The sequence below is a fragment of the Pleuronectes platessa genome, chromosome 6 (genome assembly GCF_947347685.1).
Source record: "Pleuronectes platessa chromosome 6, fPlePla1.1, whole genome shotgun sequence".
Classification (NCBI taxonomy): Eukaryota; Metazoa; Chordata; class Actinopteri; order Pleuronectiformes; family Pleuronectidae; genus Pleuronectes; species Pleuronectes platessa.
The window spans coordinates 23,012,092-23,028,935 of NC_070631.1; the positions used below are offsets into that span (position 1 = coordinate 23,012,092).

Consider the following 16,844-nt stretch of genomic DNA (forward strand, 5'->3'; position numbering starts at 1 on the left):
CCTGCCCGCCCGGTCTCCCTGGAGGGAGTTTCTGGGAAGACTCTATACCAAAAACAAGGAGTTTTTTTGCCAGAGCCCAAGAAACCGGACCTCAGTGGAGGTCGCTGTACCAACCTCCACTGAGTAAGAGACATAGAGACCTCCAGTGGAGGTTGCTCCACGGCATCATAGCAGTGAACGCTTTTTTATCAATAATCAAGAACACAGTGGAAGACAAATGCCCATTTTGTAATGTAAAAGAAACTCTCTTTCACTGTTTTTATGAGTGTCACCGTCTCTCTGATTTGTTTCTGTTTTTACAAGTTGTTTTTACCAGTTTTAAAGAGGTTTTTAACAAGCAGGGTTTTATTCATGGTTTTAAATACACTCGCCAACAAAAACACAAAAGCCAGCTTTTAAAGTTTGTTTTAGGGCAGGCTAAGATGGCCGTGTACATAACCAGGAAGAGGAAGGCAGAGCAGTACGTCCACATTGAGTCGGTCCCTGTCTGTGTCAACATGATCGAATCTACAATATTGGTTCATTTTAGTTTTTATAAAGCAGCAGGTGACCTGGACTCTTTTAATGATCTGTGGTGTTTTCAAGATGTTTTATGTTCTGTGACAAATCGAGAACTTGTTTATGCTGATTATCTTGTGTGATTTTATTATTTATTTATTGCTAAATGTGTATTTTAAAATAACTTATTAGGTGTTTCAATGTGTAGTGTCAACAAATAGTACCTAATAAAGTTGTTTTCAAAAATCAAAATCTCTCTGTCTCTCTCTGTCTCTCTCTCTCTCTCTCTCTCTCTCTCTCTCTTTCTCTCTCTTTCTCTCTCAGCTTTTTCTGTAGTGGTGACATCACACAAGGGCCTGGTGACATAAACATTTTTGCTTTACAGCAAAGCTGTTCCACAGTGTACTATCAAAGGAAACTTTAGGCAAGTTCATAGGAAAAGCAAAGCAAGTCAACAGCTACACATTTGAAAGGCAAAATAATTTACTTAGGGATCATCATAGGTGTTTAACTTCAAAGTGCCAGCATATACAGTACTGTGCAGTTTAACTCTGTGATAATTCATATCTTGTTTCTCTCAGTCTTTCAGTCATGCGTCGTACGAGTGCCCGCCTGAGAGCCGCTGGCTACTACGACACAAATGAGGAATCAGATGTGCATTGTCTGTCAAATATATCGTACAATGAGAAGCCTGTCAAGTATGTAACACTGTGTGTGTGTGTCAAGCTTAAATTCAGTATTTGTCAATTCTCTAATGCCAATTTCTTCAACTGTGCGTGTGTGTGTGTGTTGTCAATTTTTAAAGGGTTTTCAGGAAGAGGGACGGGAACTACCCCAATCTGCCTCACTGGGCAAAGAATGCTACTCAAGCAATCAGCTACACGACACCCATTCCTGCAGCCAAGCCACCCATCCCTGCAGCCCAGTCTTATGGTTAGATAAATTGCGAGCTTGCGCGCAGTGTTTTTTTTTCTTTTTTTTCTTGATGTAAAAAGTGACAATTTCCTGCAACAAAGTAGTGTAAAGTTCAGTCTTGCATATAGTTCAACCAGTATTCCTTTGGTACTTTTTTGGAAATAGTATATTGTTAAGAAGCTTGAAGAGGTAAATGTATGTTGTAATTCACATAAAGAAAGTCAAAGCCTGAAAAAATTAACACAATTTTGTTTAACATGTTTTTGTCTCTGTCTATCTAGTCAGTTATCCTGCATCGGTACCATATGACAACACGCAATTGCACTCAAGGTACTGGATGTCTGAGGGTCTGTCCAGAAGGCCGTCCATTAATAAATATAACAGTACTACCAGTACTACCAGGACTTCCAGCACAATAAGGAGTACACAAACTACCTACACCTACAGTATTACCAACCGTCCCAGAAAAAAGGATTCAGCTCGAAGTTCTGAATACATGAGAGCAATCATTAGTGCCTTATTTTTTCCGATGAGTGAGTGTCAAAATTATCTGGCATTGTAAAATATAGCATGATATTATATATTATTGCATAATAATCATATATATTCCATTTTTTGCAGCATTACTCTCATGGATAGGGGCCAAGGCTAAATCAATGATGATGCATGTGGGAGATTTAGGTAAGTTGAGAGTGGATGTGTTTATGTTTGGCTTTTGGTTTACTTGATGTATGCTTCAAGCTCATACTTGAGCTTGTTTTACTGGCATTGTTAAGTCGATTTGTGTGGGGTGTGTTCACATTGCTGCATGTTTACATGAACAACTATCACCTGACATAAGTTTGTGGTTTCACAATCACTGCATATCTTGGCTCCAGATGAACAAAACCTAAAAATAAATTTGTCTTCCTTGTCCTAACGTGAAAAATTCAGTCAGGATTCGCATGAAGAAGACCTGTGGTCTGCTTGTCCTTCTGATCCTCATATCTCTATGTAAGTGGCATTGACATTTTACAAGATTCAAGATTGCAGGTCATCGGGCAAGGAGACTACTTGCTGTTCTCTCAGACCTTTGGAGCTCTAAGAACTGTTACCCCTTGTTTTCTCCAGGTGTATGGCTACTCTTTCCTGTGTTGACCCATTTTGTGGATTTCAAACTGCCAAAGTTTCTACCTCTTCAAACCAACACCCATGTTGATGCTACTGAGGAGGTAGGACTCAACTGGAGATATCTGTCTCTCACTGTGTATTTGTGTTTATAATTTCTATTTAGCTTCTGAGGAATTCAGATTCTCAAACTATACCCTTGTGTTAATCATGCATTTCTTCATTTACATTTTCCTATATTCTTGAACAATATAGTATTGCTCTGTTAGAGTAGTCCCTAATCCAGATTTGAGACCCTGACTCTGGGTTTTGCCTAATATCCTTAATGAAACATAATCCCTGTAACTTCTGTATATTATGGTTCCTCAAATGCAGAGACAACTATTCACTCTGACCGTATCTTTCTCCCTCAGATCAAGGAGCTGATAGATCTAGACATGCAGGACTTGGCCGGAATGATGTCCAGCCTTGGTAACAGGATCAAAGAAGTGGAGACTAAGAATGCAGTGGTAAAAGTGCTGCTAGAGACGTCTGCCAGTGACAGACACACACAGGTATTAATCTTTAGTTCTTGTTTACTTCAAACCTGCCGTTGTTTTTTTGAGATTGAGTAACTGAAATGTGACTGCAACTTTCTTGTTGCTTTACCAGGGGGTCAAACCACCTTCAGCTACCAACAACCAGCTAACCCCAGAGATCCAACAGGCCATGGAGAAGTGGCTCAGTTACCACATCAAGGTAGATGGAGAGATCATCTAGATCTAGATCATCTCCAAGACTACTTATCGACTCTAGATGTCACAAATGTCAACACAAATTAATTATGTACCATTTGAATGTCTATCAGGAGCAGGACGTATTCATGCTTGATGACAAAAGAAGTGGACGTTCGATAGGTGACGAAATGGCTGACTTTGCCCTTGAGGTTCAAGGTCAGGAATATCTCCATGTCATTGTAACTTGTCTTAAGTGAATGATACTGCATTACAGATTTAGTCATCAGCATCACACATCAGTTATAATTATCACTTTTATAAGCTCAGTATGACAATTCCTGTACCTTTCTTGCAGAAAGATGACTCAGCATTCAAACAAATGACCCATTTTTGTGTTTCTGATTGCAGGAGCCAGGGTGATCACTTCCAGGTGTTCAGAGCCATATCGTGGTAGTAGGGAGTTTTTGACCCTGTTTGGTTACACGATGTTGACTGTCGATGTGAGCCCACGGACCGTTATTCAGGTATAATTTATTAACCCCTGCTCTGTATTCTTTGTATCTTCTTTGGGGCTGGGTATTGTTCACTACAAGTCGGTGACTATTAGTTTCATACAAGGAGATATTATTAATTGCATCTCCTCTCTCCCCAGGGTCTGGCACCACTGCTCCCAGGGAGGTGTTGGTCATTTCCTGGTGCCCAGGGAACTTATGCGATTACTCTCTCTCATCCGGTGAAGATAACGCACGTGACAGTGGACCACGTCTCGCGCTACAGCTCACCCACTGGCAGCATCAACTCCGCGCCCAGAGCCTTTGAACTCTATGTGAGTGCTCCCAATACTATTAGTTGAAATCCATTATACGAGGCACTGCAGACGTCCTATCACTCTGTGTTTAAAGCTTGAAGAAAAAAGTGAGTCGCATACAATAGTCGCAACTCTAATGTATTATTTCTCTCCCAGGGAATGACAGACATCTCAGAAAAGAGAACTCTTCTTGGAACATTCACCTACAATAAGGGTGGCGAGTCCACGCAGACATTTCAGCTGCTTGTAAGTTAAAATTATCAAATCTATACAGACAACGACACCATGAAAAAGAAATGTAGAACCTGACGTAACTTCTTCTGTTCTATATAACAAGTCTAGGCCTGAACATAGCACATGGCTTGTTCTTGTTAAGTCTTAAATGTTAGAATGCAGTAACGTTTATGTCTGTTTAATTCTATCTCTTTATCCCACTTTATCACACTCACTCATCGCAATTGATATTTGTCTTCTTTGTTTCTCTCCATTCTCCTCTTTTCTCCTGTGCCCTGGTACCAGAACCCAACTGACGACATCTATCGTGGTGTGGAGATGCATGTCCTCAGTAACTGGGGACAAGCTGAATATACATGTCTTTACCGCCTTCGTGTGCATGGGAAGATCGCCTCCACATGAGTTCTAATGGACTGTCTTTCTCAGTACCTCTCTCTGTCTTTTTTTTCTATTCAAATCCTTTGTAAAAAAAATAATGTTTTAACGCCCTAAGTTTTTCTTTTAATTCATAAATTTGGTTCAACTTTCTACTTCCACTAATTTGAACTTTCAGTTATACAATTATTTTCTAACTATTCTACTTTTTGAATAGAGAACGAGATGGTGAATATCCCACGTACATTTGAGGGTTAGTGCTAGGGTATGCTTAGGCTAAGGGTACATCTGACTGGCTACTGGCTTGTATGGCAGCACTATGAAAGCCATGTGGCCTGCTCAGTGGACCAGTCATCATTACCTCTATGCCCTTTTAAACTTAAAACTGAATGTTCCCTGTGATTTCTGATGCACTAATAATGCCTACCATCAGTTTATGCTTCGGATGTAAGCGGATGTTAGGGACATGTCTTCAGTTGTGTACTTGTACCTAATTCAGTTCATATTCAGCTGTATAAAATGCATTTCATAGATGCATGTGAACCATAATACCAGATGTATCATAAGCATACAATTCTACTATTTTCAAGAATTAATGAAATAAAGCATTATGGTTTCTTACTTTAATTGTCATTGCATATATATAAGGGGAAGAGCTGAAAGTCAAGACCTGCTGAGTTTTGCTGCCCTCTTCAGGAAGATAAGTCAGTACACTTTTGCACAGATCTGTGGGTCAGAGTCGATACAATTTATATTATTTCAGACGTTTTCAGACATGAACTACATGGACACTTCTTCAGAGCATGCAGAAGGCAGGATATGATCTACACATTCTGCTGCAGGGATCAAATGTTTTTCATTACAGACTACCGATGCCAGTGTTGGCCATTATCTCCTAAAGCTCTAGAATCTCGTCTTTCCAAGTTGACATCTTTTTCAGCGTCTCCTTGTGTAAAACTAAATCATAACATTCTCATCAACAGTCCTGTGTCACAGACACAATATACTAACAGTGCTTCAGCATATCTGTAAGTCTTACCTGTTCTCAGAGGTGTAAAGTAACGAATTACATTTACTCATCTTACTGTAATTGAGTAGTTTTTTTGTGTGCTTTGTAATTTTTTGAGTAGTTTTTGAAATGGGTAATTTTACTTTTACTTAAGTAGATTTTGACTGAAGTATTGTACTTCGCTACATTGGAACTTACATCCGTTACTGAGTAAAAACAAAAACATAGTTCAGGGCGCAAGGCAATTCTCACTGCAGTGGTAGATGCTGCATAGAGTGGATGCGATTCCCTAACATGCATGTTCAACATATGAAAACTTATCGTAAAGTTCACTGTTCGCGAAAAATATGCGCAACATGCAGAACACTGCACAGGGAGCCACTGCAGAGGGGCTGAAGAGCCGCAGGTTGTCGACCCCTGGCTCCGGCAAAAGAGCGATTTGTTTACTGCTCCGCCGTTAAAGAGATGCGGACGTCAAAACATTAGTTCGGCTATAATATTAGTTCCGCCTCGCATTTTCCCCTCCCGGTCGCGCGCACAACACAGTTTGAAAATCACTGCGCTACACAGGGCCGGCCCTACAACATTTGGCGCTCTATTAAAGCTTCACTACTGGCGCCCCCCCCTTTATTTTTTTTTCAAATGATTTTCCACAAAAACGGAATTGTAACTTTCAGACGGTATTTTGCCCTGTAAGACTGCTTTATTTTCAAATTAACACAACAACGATCAACGATTCAACATTCTCACAAAAATTAACGTGTTTAATGAACGCGTTCTTTTGAACAACACTGCCTGAAACTCAATAGCCTACTGGCCTACCTGCCTCGACCGCCTGCGAGCGACTCTTCGGCTGTGCTGGATGCTGTTCACTGCTGTTCAAACTCAACAAGAGTTTGTAGACTAGTGCTCTAAAGGTGGACCAAAGTTTAACCAAATGTTTAAATATGCTGTGGGACAGCGGCATTTTAACTTTTTTATTTTAGCTGTCATGTGGTTCATGCCTTGACATGTCCTCCCAGAACTTCTTAAATGTTGTGTTGACATGTTAAATGTTTAGTGTTTGACATTATTAATGTCATTGCACTTATATATGTAAAGATTCTCCTTTAATTAAAAATAACTGTTTTTGGATTGGATTTATGACCCCTTGTCCTTTTTGCACTGTATAGGAGCGGCCCCCATCAAGTTGTTGGAAGTAACTAAGTAACTTTTACAAGTACATTTTAAATGAACTACTTTTTACTTTTACTTGAGTAGATTTTTGGATGGCTACTTTTACTTGAACTTAAGTAAAATTTCATCAAAGTAAAGGTACTTTTAATTGAGTACAATATTTCAGTACTTTTTACACATCTGCCTGTTCTGTTTCTGTTTCCATTTGGAAAAAAAAAATATCCTCAACTCCGCTGAGGTGCCACAAGGTTGGATTCTTAGTCCCATCCTATTTTCTCTTTACATGCTCCCGTTAGGAAACGCATCAGCCATTTGAATTGGATATCCATTATTCCTATGCCGATGGAACCCTAACCGTTCTTTTATCTCTTTGATTCACAAGTTACCCCTTCTAATGCACAACATGGGTAAAAAATGACCCGCATTCTTTTCCTATGCTATTTCATGCATGGCTGTGTCTTTGCTATATCTTTGAAATCAATTTATTTCATCATTTAACATTCATTCAATTTAACATTATATTTAAGTATTAAATGTCATTTTTTTGATTAACACACAAGTCATTATATTCATTTTCCATTCTTACTTCATGAACAAACATACATTTTTGGAATTTCTATATCAGTTTTACACACATCAGTCTAAAATGAACAATAGAGTATGTATTCACTAGACAATCTGCCATACATTTCATGTTGCTTTTGCACATCTGATGCATGTAAGTATATTTACAATATTAGAGTGTAAGTAAGGTTGGTCGCAATCATTCCAGATTTGCTGCTAAAATGATCATAAACATGCTGCATGAAGATCAGGATGAGGAAGACGAAAAGGAAATTCTTGGTCTTGATTTTGAGTCTGAAATCTCTGATGCTAATGACCAGACTATGTTCCACAGGATCAAGCTGGAGTTGTGGGTTTGTCTTGGAATCATGCTCTCCTAAATAAAGTGAGACTTCTTTGGTGACATAGAAGAGTCCTCTGAAGAAGAAACTCAAACCCAGTCTAATTTATTGAGTAAAAATGGGTTTTGGCTTAGCGCCGGGTTCACACCGGACGCGTAAGCAGCGCCGAAGCGTGGCGTAAGCGCAGCGCCAAGCCTCTGGCTCCCATCCACTCGCATGTTAAACCTTTGTGCCGGTCACACCGGACGCTGAAGCGCCGCGCCACGCCGCGGCTGCCTAGCGCCGTGAAGCGATATTTTTGGCGTCGATATTTTATATGATATAAATGATCAAATATGCATCCCATACTTTGTATTCACCTTCTGTTGTCTTGGAGTTTTAATTTTACCACTTTTAACAACCACATTATTAAATGTCCCCCTCTGGCCATCCACTACAGCCACACAAGCAGTGATAAAGATAAAAAGAGAGGGGGGGGGGGGGGGGGGGGGGGGGGGGCTACGTATTCTCTCCACATAGGCTTGAGTGGAGAATACGTAATTTACCCTTGACACCCGACATTTAACGGAGCAAACAGCGGAGAAGTTCTTCATCATGGATGACATTAAATTAATAATTGAAGTGGAGAGTAACTTGAGTTGTATGATTCTCAGCATATGTTGTATAAAGACAACACCAAAAAAGACACATGTTGGGACGCTGTTGCAGTTAATGTTGTAGCAGCAGGTAAGTACTGTATATGCTTGAAAAAAACGATTAAATGCCGTTTTTACTGCAGGCTGATAACAGCAGAAGTATGTGATATTATTAGTAATGCACTTCGGCGTCGCTACCGCGTCCGGTGTGAACAGCGAAGCGCCGGCGCGCCAGGGATTAGCGCTTACGCCACGCTTCGGCGTCGCTTCCGCGTCCGGTGTGAACCCGGCGTAGGGCAGCGGTTCCCAACGTTTTTTGGGCTACGGACCGGTTGGATGTCCGATAATATTTTCAGGGACTGGGCTTTAAGGTGTGGCTACGGAGCCTCACTACGGAGGCCCTCTGGTACGGCCTTCGTAGTGAGCCTCCGTTGTTTAATTTAACGAGATTAACGAATTGTTAATACGTGGCCTCCAATTAATTATTGCATGGCCACTTATTAACAATGTGTGGACACGACTTACTACTACTACTAATAATAATTAAAATTTCGAACGATTCACAATATAATTATTAAACGAATTAACGAGATGATTCGCGTGCACGTCTTGCTGGTAGGTTACCAGCAAGACGTAGACGGACGGATACCAAAACTCCATTACGCCGGGTTCACACCGGACGCGGAAGCGACGCCGAAGCGAGGCGTAAGCGCAGCGCCAATCCTCTGGCTCCCATCCACTCCCATGTTAAACCGCAGCGCTGAACACACCGGAGGCTGAAGCGTAGCGTTGTGCCGCGGCTGCCTAGCGCCGTGAAGCGATCGTTTCGGCGTCGAGTCTATTTTTTCCGCTTGACGCGAGCGTATCGCGACAGGAAACACACTGAAAAAGGATTTTAAACGATATAGATGACATATTTTATATGATATAAATGATCAAATATGCATCCCATACTTTGTATTCACGTTCTGTTGTCTTGGAGTTTTAATTTTACCACTTTTACCAACCACATTATTTAATGTCCCCCTCTGCCCATCCACTACAGCCACACAAGCAGTCATAAAGATAAAAAAGAGAGGGGGGGGGCTACGTATTCTCCACATAGGCTTGAGTGGAGAATACGTAATTTACCCTCGACACCCGACATTTACCGGAGCTAACAGCGGAGAAGTTCTTCAACATGGATGACATTAAATTAATAATTGAAGTGAAGAAGTAACTTGAGTTGTTGATTCTCAGCATATGTTGTATAAGGACAACACCAAAAAAGACACATGTTGGGACGCTGTTGCAGTAAATGTTGGAGCAACAAGTAAGTATATTCTTGAAAAAAATTATTAAATGCCGTTTTTACTGCAGGCTGATAACAGCAGAAGTATGTGATATTATTAGTAATGCGCGGCGCTTCGGCGTCGCTACCGCGTCCGGTGTGACCAGCCAAGCGCCGGCGCGCCAGGGATTAGCGCTTACGCCACGCTTCCGCGTCCGGTGTGAACCCGGCGTTACGCACACGCTGCGCCTCTGTGCGCTTTGGAGAGGTTTTGCAGCGTCTTTACTAGGGATGAGCGAGTACAGCATTATCTGTATCTGTATCTGTATCTGTTAACCATATCAATTATCTGTATCCGTATCCGTACTCGGAGTGGGCGGGGCCTAACCCGGAAGTGGGTGTGATTTAACCCGGAAGTGGGCCGGGTTGTCTTGAAATGGGCAGGGCTTTAACCAGTATGTTATTTTAAGCATGCAATTGATATGGGTTGATCAGAAATTGTTATATTTATTGCTGATTAGGAAACTATTACAGGACAGCATCAGCATTGAGCTTCAGATCAATGATTTTGATCACAATAGCAAACGAACTATTTACAGAACAAGTTTTGTAACAATGAATACAACACATGCTGTTGCAATTATGAAGTGAAATGTAATAACAAGTGTTTTCATACTCAACATAACTTTCTTTTTTAACTTAAATGTTGGTGTGTGTGTGTGTGTGTAAGTGAGTAAGAGAGAGACAGAGAGAGAGAGGGGGAGTGTGTGTGTGTGTGTGTAGCTTAATTTGTAATATTTTTTATACCACTACTACCTAGAACTTGTCAGACACTCAGTGCGTGAAGTAAAATAAAACTGGTTAGAGCCAACTGACGGTTTAAAAAAAGTTTAAACCGTTAAAGTAAAAAAAAAAAAAAAAAAATCTCCGACAGGCAGAGACGCAACGCGAGTCGCTTTCTACCAGCACCACGTCGTAACGAACCCATGTTTAACAGAACTCTACTGGTTAATAAGTAAGTACAAACTGAAATAAAAACAAACTTCAAGCTGAAGAAACCCTAAACGTTAACGGAAAAGACCCGCGAACCTGAGTGACTGAGAGACAGAGAGCTGTTCTTTGAGTGAGTGAGCAGAGCGGTGTGTGAAGGGGAGGAGCGCTGTGACGCTGTGTGAGGATTTTCATTCAGTCCGAGCACAGATATTGACTCGTATTACTCGTATAATACTCGTGCTCGGCAAAAGTGCTTTATCCGTACCGGATACTCGTTTCAGCCGAGTATCCGGCTCATCTCTAGTCTTTACGTATATTATTATTAGTTTATTAATATATTACCAATATATTATTAGCAATATATAAAGCTTTCTTAACAACAGCATCACGATATAATAAAATATTAACTGCAGACTCCAAAGATGAACAAAACGAATTATGCACATTTGCATGTACAGTGTTTGCAGGCTCGGTGCGTAAATGTCACCAGACGAAGAATGAGGGAGTTTAAATCATGAAATTCAACCAAGAAAATCAGGTGTAAACAATAATGGAATGTAGCGGATAAATACGACAAAATAAAATGAGTGACAATGACACCCGAAGTGTGTTGCTGATGTCCAGTCTACTCCGTAATTTTGTGAGCGCTGTTGTGGCGATCTCGGGTATTCTGCTGTGACTTTAATCCAGAACACCGGCAGAGTTGTTTTCTTGAACATACTTTTAAGGCCGCCGTCATTTGCGATCTCCAGCAACTGATCTCCTTCTTGCACATACATGCTGGATTCACCTGGTTTGTTGACAAATGGGACCGAACCCTTAAAAAATGGCCCCTCATAATGTATTGTCTTACTGGAATGAGCACGAAAGAATTAGAAGCCATAACACCCTGAGGAACTGCCCAGGACCTGCACCTGGTTAAACAGCTGTTTCACCAAAAGATGCCTGGAATAGATTTATCAGTGACATCATTGATTACCATATGTAGTAGTGAACTGTATTATATAGTGAAATACATGCAGTTTTTCTTTAAATTCATAAAATCAACTTTCAAATTCCACTAAATTTGAACTCACACATTCTTAGTTTTGATTTTGCTAAATATCTCTCTCTCTCTCTCTCTCTCAGCTTTTTCTGTAGTGGTGACATCACACAAGGGCCTGGTGACATAACATTTTAGCTTTACAGCAAAGCAGTTCCATAGTGTACTATTCAAAGGAAACTTTAGGCAAGTTCATAGGAAAAGCAAAGCAAGTCAACAGCTACACATTTGAAAGGCAAAATAATTTACTTAGGGATCATCATAGGTGTTTAACTTCAAAGAGCCAGCATATACAGTACTGTGCAGTTTAACTCTGTGATAATTCATATCTTGTTTCTCTCAGTCTTTCAGTCATGCGTCGTACGAGTGCCCGCCTGAGAGCCGCTGGCTACTACAACATAAATGAGGAATCAGATGCGCATTGTCTGTCAAATATATCCTACAATGAGAAGCCTGTCAAGTATGTAACACTGTGTGTGTGTGTCAAGCTTGAATTCAGCATTTGTTAATTCTCTAATGCCAATTTCTTCAACTGTATGTGTGTGTGTGTGTTGTCAATTTTTAAAGGGTTTTCAGGAAGAGGGACGGGAACTACCCCAATCTGCCTCACTGGGCAAAGAATGCTACTCAAGCAAACAGCTACACGACACCCATTCCTGCTGCCCAGTCTTATGGTTAGATAAATTGCGAACTTGTGCGCACTGTTTTTTATTTTTATTTTCTAGATTTAAAAAGTCACAATTTCCTGCAACAAAGTAGTGTAAAGTTCAGTCTTGCATATAGTTCAACCTGTATTCCTTTGGTACTTTTTTGGAACTAGTATATTGTTAAGAAGCTTGAAGAGGTAAATGTATGTTGTAATTCACAAAAAGAAAGTCAAAGCCTGAAAAAATGAACACAATTTTGTTTAACATGTTTTTGTCTCTGTCTATCTAGTCAGTTATCCTGCATTGGTACCATATGACAACACGCGATTGCACTCAAGGTACTTGATGTCTGAGGGTCTGTCCAGATGGCCGCCCATTAACAATTATAACAGTACTACCAGTACTACCAGGACTTCCAGGACAATAAGGAATACACAAACTACCTACACCTACACTATTACCAACCGTCCCAGAAAAGATTCAGCTCGAAGTTCTGGATACATGAGAGCAATAATTAGTGCCTTATTTTTTCCGATGAGTGAGTGTAGAAATTATCCGGCATTGTAAAATAAGCATGATATTATATATTATTGCATAATAATCTGATATATTCCATTTTTTCCAGCATTACTCTCATGGATAGGGGCCAAGTCTAAATCAATGATGATGCATGTGGGACATTTAGGTAAGTTGATAGTGGATGTGTTTATGTTTGGCTTTTGGTTTACTTGATGTATGCTTCAAGCTCATACTTGTGCTTGTTTTACTGGCATTGTTAAGTCGATTTGTGTGGGGTGTGTTCACATTGCTGCATGTTTACATGAACAACTATCACCTGACATAAGTTTGTGGTTTCACAATCACTGCATATCTTGGCTCCAGATGAAAAAAAACCTAAAAATGAATTTGTCTTCCTTGTCCTAACGTGAACAATTCAGTCAGGAGTCGCATGAAGAAGACCTGTGGTCTGCTTGTCCTCCTCATCCTCATATCTCTATGTAAGTGGCATTGACATTTTACAAGATTCAAGATTGCAGGTCATCGGGCAAGGAGACTACTTGCTGTTCTCTCAGACCTTTGGAGCTCTAAGAACTGTTCCCCCTTGTTTTCTCCAGGTGTATGGCTACTCTCTCCTGTGTTGACCCATTTCGTGGATTTCAAACTGCCAAAGTTTCTACCTCTTCAAACCAACACCAATGTTGATGCTGCTGAGGAGGTAGGACTCAACTGGAGATACCTGTCTCTCACTGTGTATTTGTGTTTATAATTTCTATTTAGCATCTGAGGAATTCAGATTCTCAAACTATACCCTTGTCTAAATCATGCATTTCTTCATTAACATTTTCCTATATTCAATACAATATAGTAGTGCTCTGTTAGAGTAGTCCCTAATCCAGATTTGAGACCCTGACTCTGTGTTTTGCCTTATATCGTTAATGAAACAATCCCTGTAACTTCTGTATATTTTTACAATTACACATCACTGCCAGTACTGACGAATTCTGCAACTCTACACCTTAAAATACAATTTCCTTTGAACATTTAAAAAAAAGGTCTTTGGTCCAAGGTAGTTACGTCCATGTGATTTAACCGGAGAGAAATTTTACAGGATCTAAGATCTTGCTGAGGAACTAGTTAAGATGCAAAAATGGTTCCCAAATGCAGAAACAACTATTCACTCTGACCATATCTTTCTCCCTCAGATCAAGGAGCTGATAGATCTAGACATGCAGGACTTGGCCGGAATGATGTCCAGCCTTGGTAACAGGATCAAAGAAGTGGAGACTAAGAATGCAGTGGTAAAAGTGCTGCTAGAGACGTCTGCCAGTGACAGACACACACAGGTATTAATCTTTAGTTCTTGTTTACTTCAAACCTGCCGTTGTTTTTTTGAGATTGAGTAACTGAAATGTGACTGCAACTTTCTTGTTGCTTTACCAGGGGGTCAAACCACCTTCAGCTACCAACAACCAGCTAACCCCAGAGATCCAACAGGCCATGGAGAAGTGGCTCAGTTACCACATCAAGGTAGATGGAGAGATCATCTAGATCTAGATCATCTCCAAGACTACTTATCGACTCTAGATGTCACAAATGTCAACACAAATTAATTATGTACCATTTGAATGTCTATCAGGAGCAGGACGTATTCATGCTTGATGACAAAAGAAGTGGACGTTCGATAGGTGACAACATGGCTGACTTTGCCCTTGAAGTTCAAGGTCAGGAATATCTCCATGTCATTGTAACTTGTCTTAAGTGAATGATACTGCATTACAGATTTAGTCATCAGCATCACACATCAGTTATAATTATCACTTTTATAAGCTCAGTATGACAATTCCTGTACCTTTCTTGCAGAAAGATGACTCAGCATTCAAACAAATGACCCATTTTTGTGTTTCTGTTTGCAGGAGCCAGGGTGATCACTTCCAGGTGTTCAGAGACATATCGTGGTAGTAGGGAGTTTTTGACCCTGTTTGGTTACACGATGTTGACTGTCGATGTGAGCCCACGGACCGTTATTCAGGTATAATTTATTAACCCCTGCTCTGTATTCTTTGTATCTTCTGTGGGGCTGGGTATTGTTCACTACAAGTCAGTGACTATTAGTTTCATACAAGGAGATATTATTAATTGCATCTCCTCTCTCCCCAGGGTCTGGCACCACTGCTCCCAGGGAGGTGTTGGTCATTTCCTGGTGCCCAGGGAACTTATGCCATTACTCTCTCTCATCCGGTGAAGATAACGCACGTGACAGTGGACCACGTCTCGCGCTACAGCTCACCCACTGGCAGCATCAACTCCGCGCCCAGAGCCTTTGAACTCTATGTGAGTGCTCCCAATACTATTAGTTGAAATCCATTATATGAGGCACTGCAGACGTCCTATCACTCTGTGTTTAAAGCTTGAAGAAAAAAGTGAGTCGCATACAATAGTCGCAACTCTAATGTATTATTTCTCTCCCAGGGAATGACAGACATCTCAGAGAAGAGAACTCTTCTTGGAACATTCACCTACAATAAGGGTGGCGAGTCCACGCAGACATTTCAGCTGCTTGTAAGTTAAAATTATCAAATCTATACAGACAACGACACCATGAAAAAGAAATGTAGAACCTGATGTAACTTCTTCTGTTCTATATAACAAGTCTAGGCCTGAACATAGCACATGGCTTGTTCTTGTTAAGTCTTAAATGTTAGAATGCAGTAACGTTTATGTCTGTTTAATTCTATCTCTTTATCCCACTTTATCACACTCACTCATCGCAATTGATATTTGTCTTCTTTGTTTCTCTCCATTCTCCTCTTTTCTCCTGTGCCCTGGTACCAGAACCCAACTGACGACATCTATCGTGGTGTGGAGATGCATGTCCTCAGTAACTGGGGACAAGCTGAATATACATGTCTTTACCGCTTCCGTGTCCATGGGAATATCGACTCCACATGAGTTCCAATGAACTGTCTCTCTCAGTCCCTCTCTCTGTCTTTTTTTTGATATTCCCATCAGTTTATGTTTTTGGATGTAAGCGGATGTTAGGGACATGTCTTCAGTTGTGTACTTGTACCTAATTCAGTTCATATTCAGCTGTATAAAATACATTTCATAGATGAATGTGAACCATAATACCAGATGTATCATAAGCATACAATTCTACTATTTTCAAGAATTAATTAAATAAAGCATTATGGTTTCTTACTTTAATTGTCATTGCATATATATAAGGGGAAGAGCTGAAAGTCAAGACCTGCTGAGTTTTGCTGCCCTCTTCAGGAAGATAAGTCAGTACACTTTTGCACAGATCTGTGGGTCAGTGTCGATTCAATTTATATTATTTCAGACGTTTTCAGAGATGAACTACATGGACACTTCTTCAGAGCATGCAGAAGGCAGGATATGATCTATACATTCTGCTGCAGGGATCAAATGTTTTTCATTACAGACTATCGATGCCGGTGCTGGCCATTATCTCCAAAAGCTCTAGAATCTCGTCTTTCCAAGTTGACATCTTTGTCACATACACAATATACTAACAGTGCTTCAGCATATCTGTAAGTCTTAGCTGTTCTGTTTCTGTTTCCATTTTGAATTTTTTTTTTTACCTCAACTCCGCTGATGTGCGGGGTGCCACAAGGTTGGATTCTTAGTCCCATCCTATTTGCTCTGTACATGCTCCCGTTAGGAAACGCATCAGCCATTTAAATTGGATATCCATTATTCCTATGCCGATGGAACCCAAACCGTTCTTTTATCTCTTTGAATGACAAGTTACCCCTTCTAATGCACAACATGGGTAAAAAATGACCCGTATTCTTTTCCTATGCTATTTCATGCATGGCTGTGTGTTAACCATATATCTTTGAAATCAATTTATTTCATCATTTAACATTCATTCAATTTAACATTATATTTAAGTATTCATTAAATGTCTTGTTTTTGATTACCATTACCACTACAAAAGTCATTATTTTCGTTTTTCCATTCTTACTTCATGAACAAACATACATTTTTTG

At 40.3% G+C, this 16,844-nt stretch overlaps 1 protein-coding gene and 1 long non-coding RNA gene across 2 annotated transcripts; both read left to right on the plus strand.

Annotated features, from left to right (window-relative positions):
• Positions 1-3,923: 3,923 nt before the first annotated feature.
• Positions 3,924-5,201, plus strand: LOC128442921 (uncharacterized). Its single transcript, XR_008338916.1, has 3 exons — positions 3,924-4,062; positions 4,201-4,290; positions 4,564-5,201. It is a non-coding gene; the product is annotated as an uncharacterized LOC128442921 (long non-coding RNA).
• A 3,768-nt stretch (positions 5,202-8,969) lies between these two features.
• Positions 8,970-15,399, plus strand: LOC128442296 (uncharacterized). Its single transcript, XM_053424690.1, has 13 exons — positions 8,970-9,046; positions 12,027-12,143; positions 12,251-12,357; positions 12,620-12,868; positions 12,956-13,015; positions 13,269-13,328; positions 13,446-13,546; positions 14,034-14,174; positions 14,272-14,358; positions 14,468-14,552; positions 14,745-14,860; positions 14,989-15,162; positions 15,301-15,399. Exons 1-13 carry the CDS (start codon positions 8,970-8,972, stop codon positions 15,397-15,399), a joined length of 1,473 nt encoding a protein of 490 aa, XP_053280665.1.
• Positions 15,400-16,844: the final 1,445 nt, after the last annotated feature.

Excerpts from the sequence above, each read along its gene's own strand:
- LOC128442296 (XM_053424690.1), top strand. The coding sequence starts at position 8,970 with ATGATTCGCGTGCACGTCTTGCTGGTAGGTTACCAGCAAGACGTAGAC. Across the intron at positions 13,547-14,033 it reads ATGTTGATGCTGCTGAGGAG|ATCAAGGAGCTGATAGATCT; the intron begins GTAGGACTCAAC and ends TTTCTCCCTCAG. Across the intron at positions 15,163-15,300 it reads CCAGAGCCTTTGAACTCTAT|GGAATGACAGACATCTCAGA; the intron begins GTGAGTGCTCCC and ends TTTCTCTCCCAG.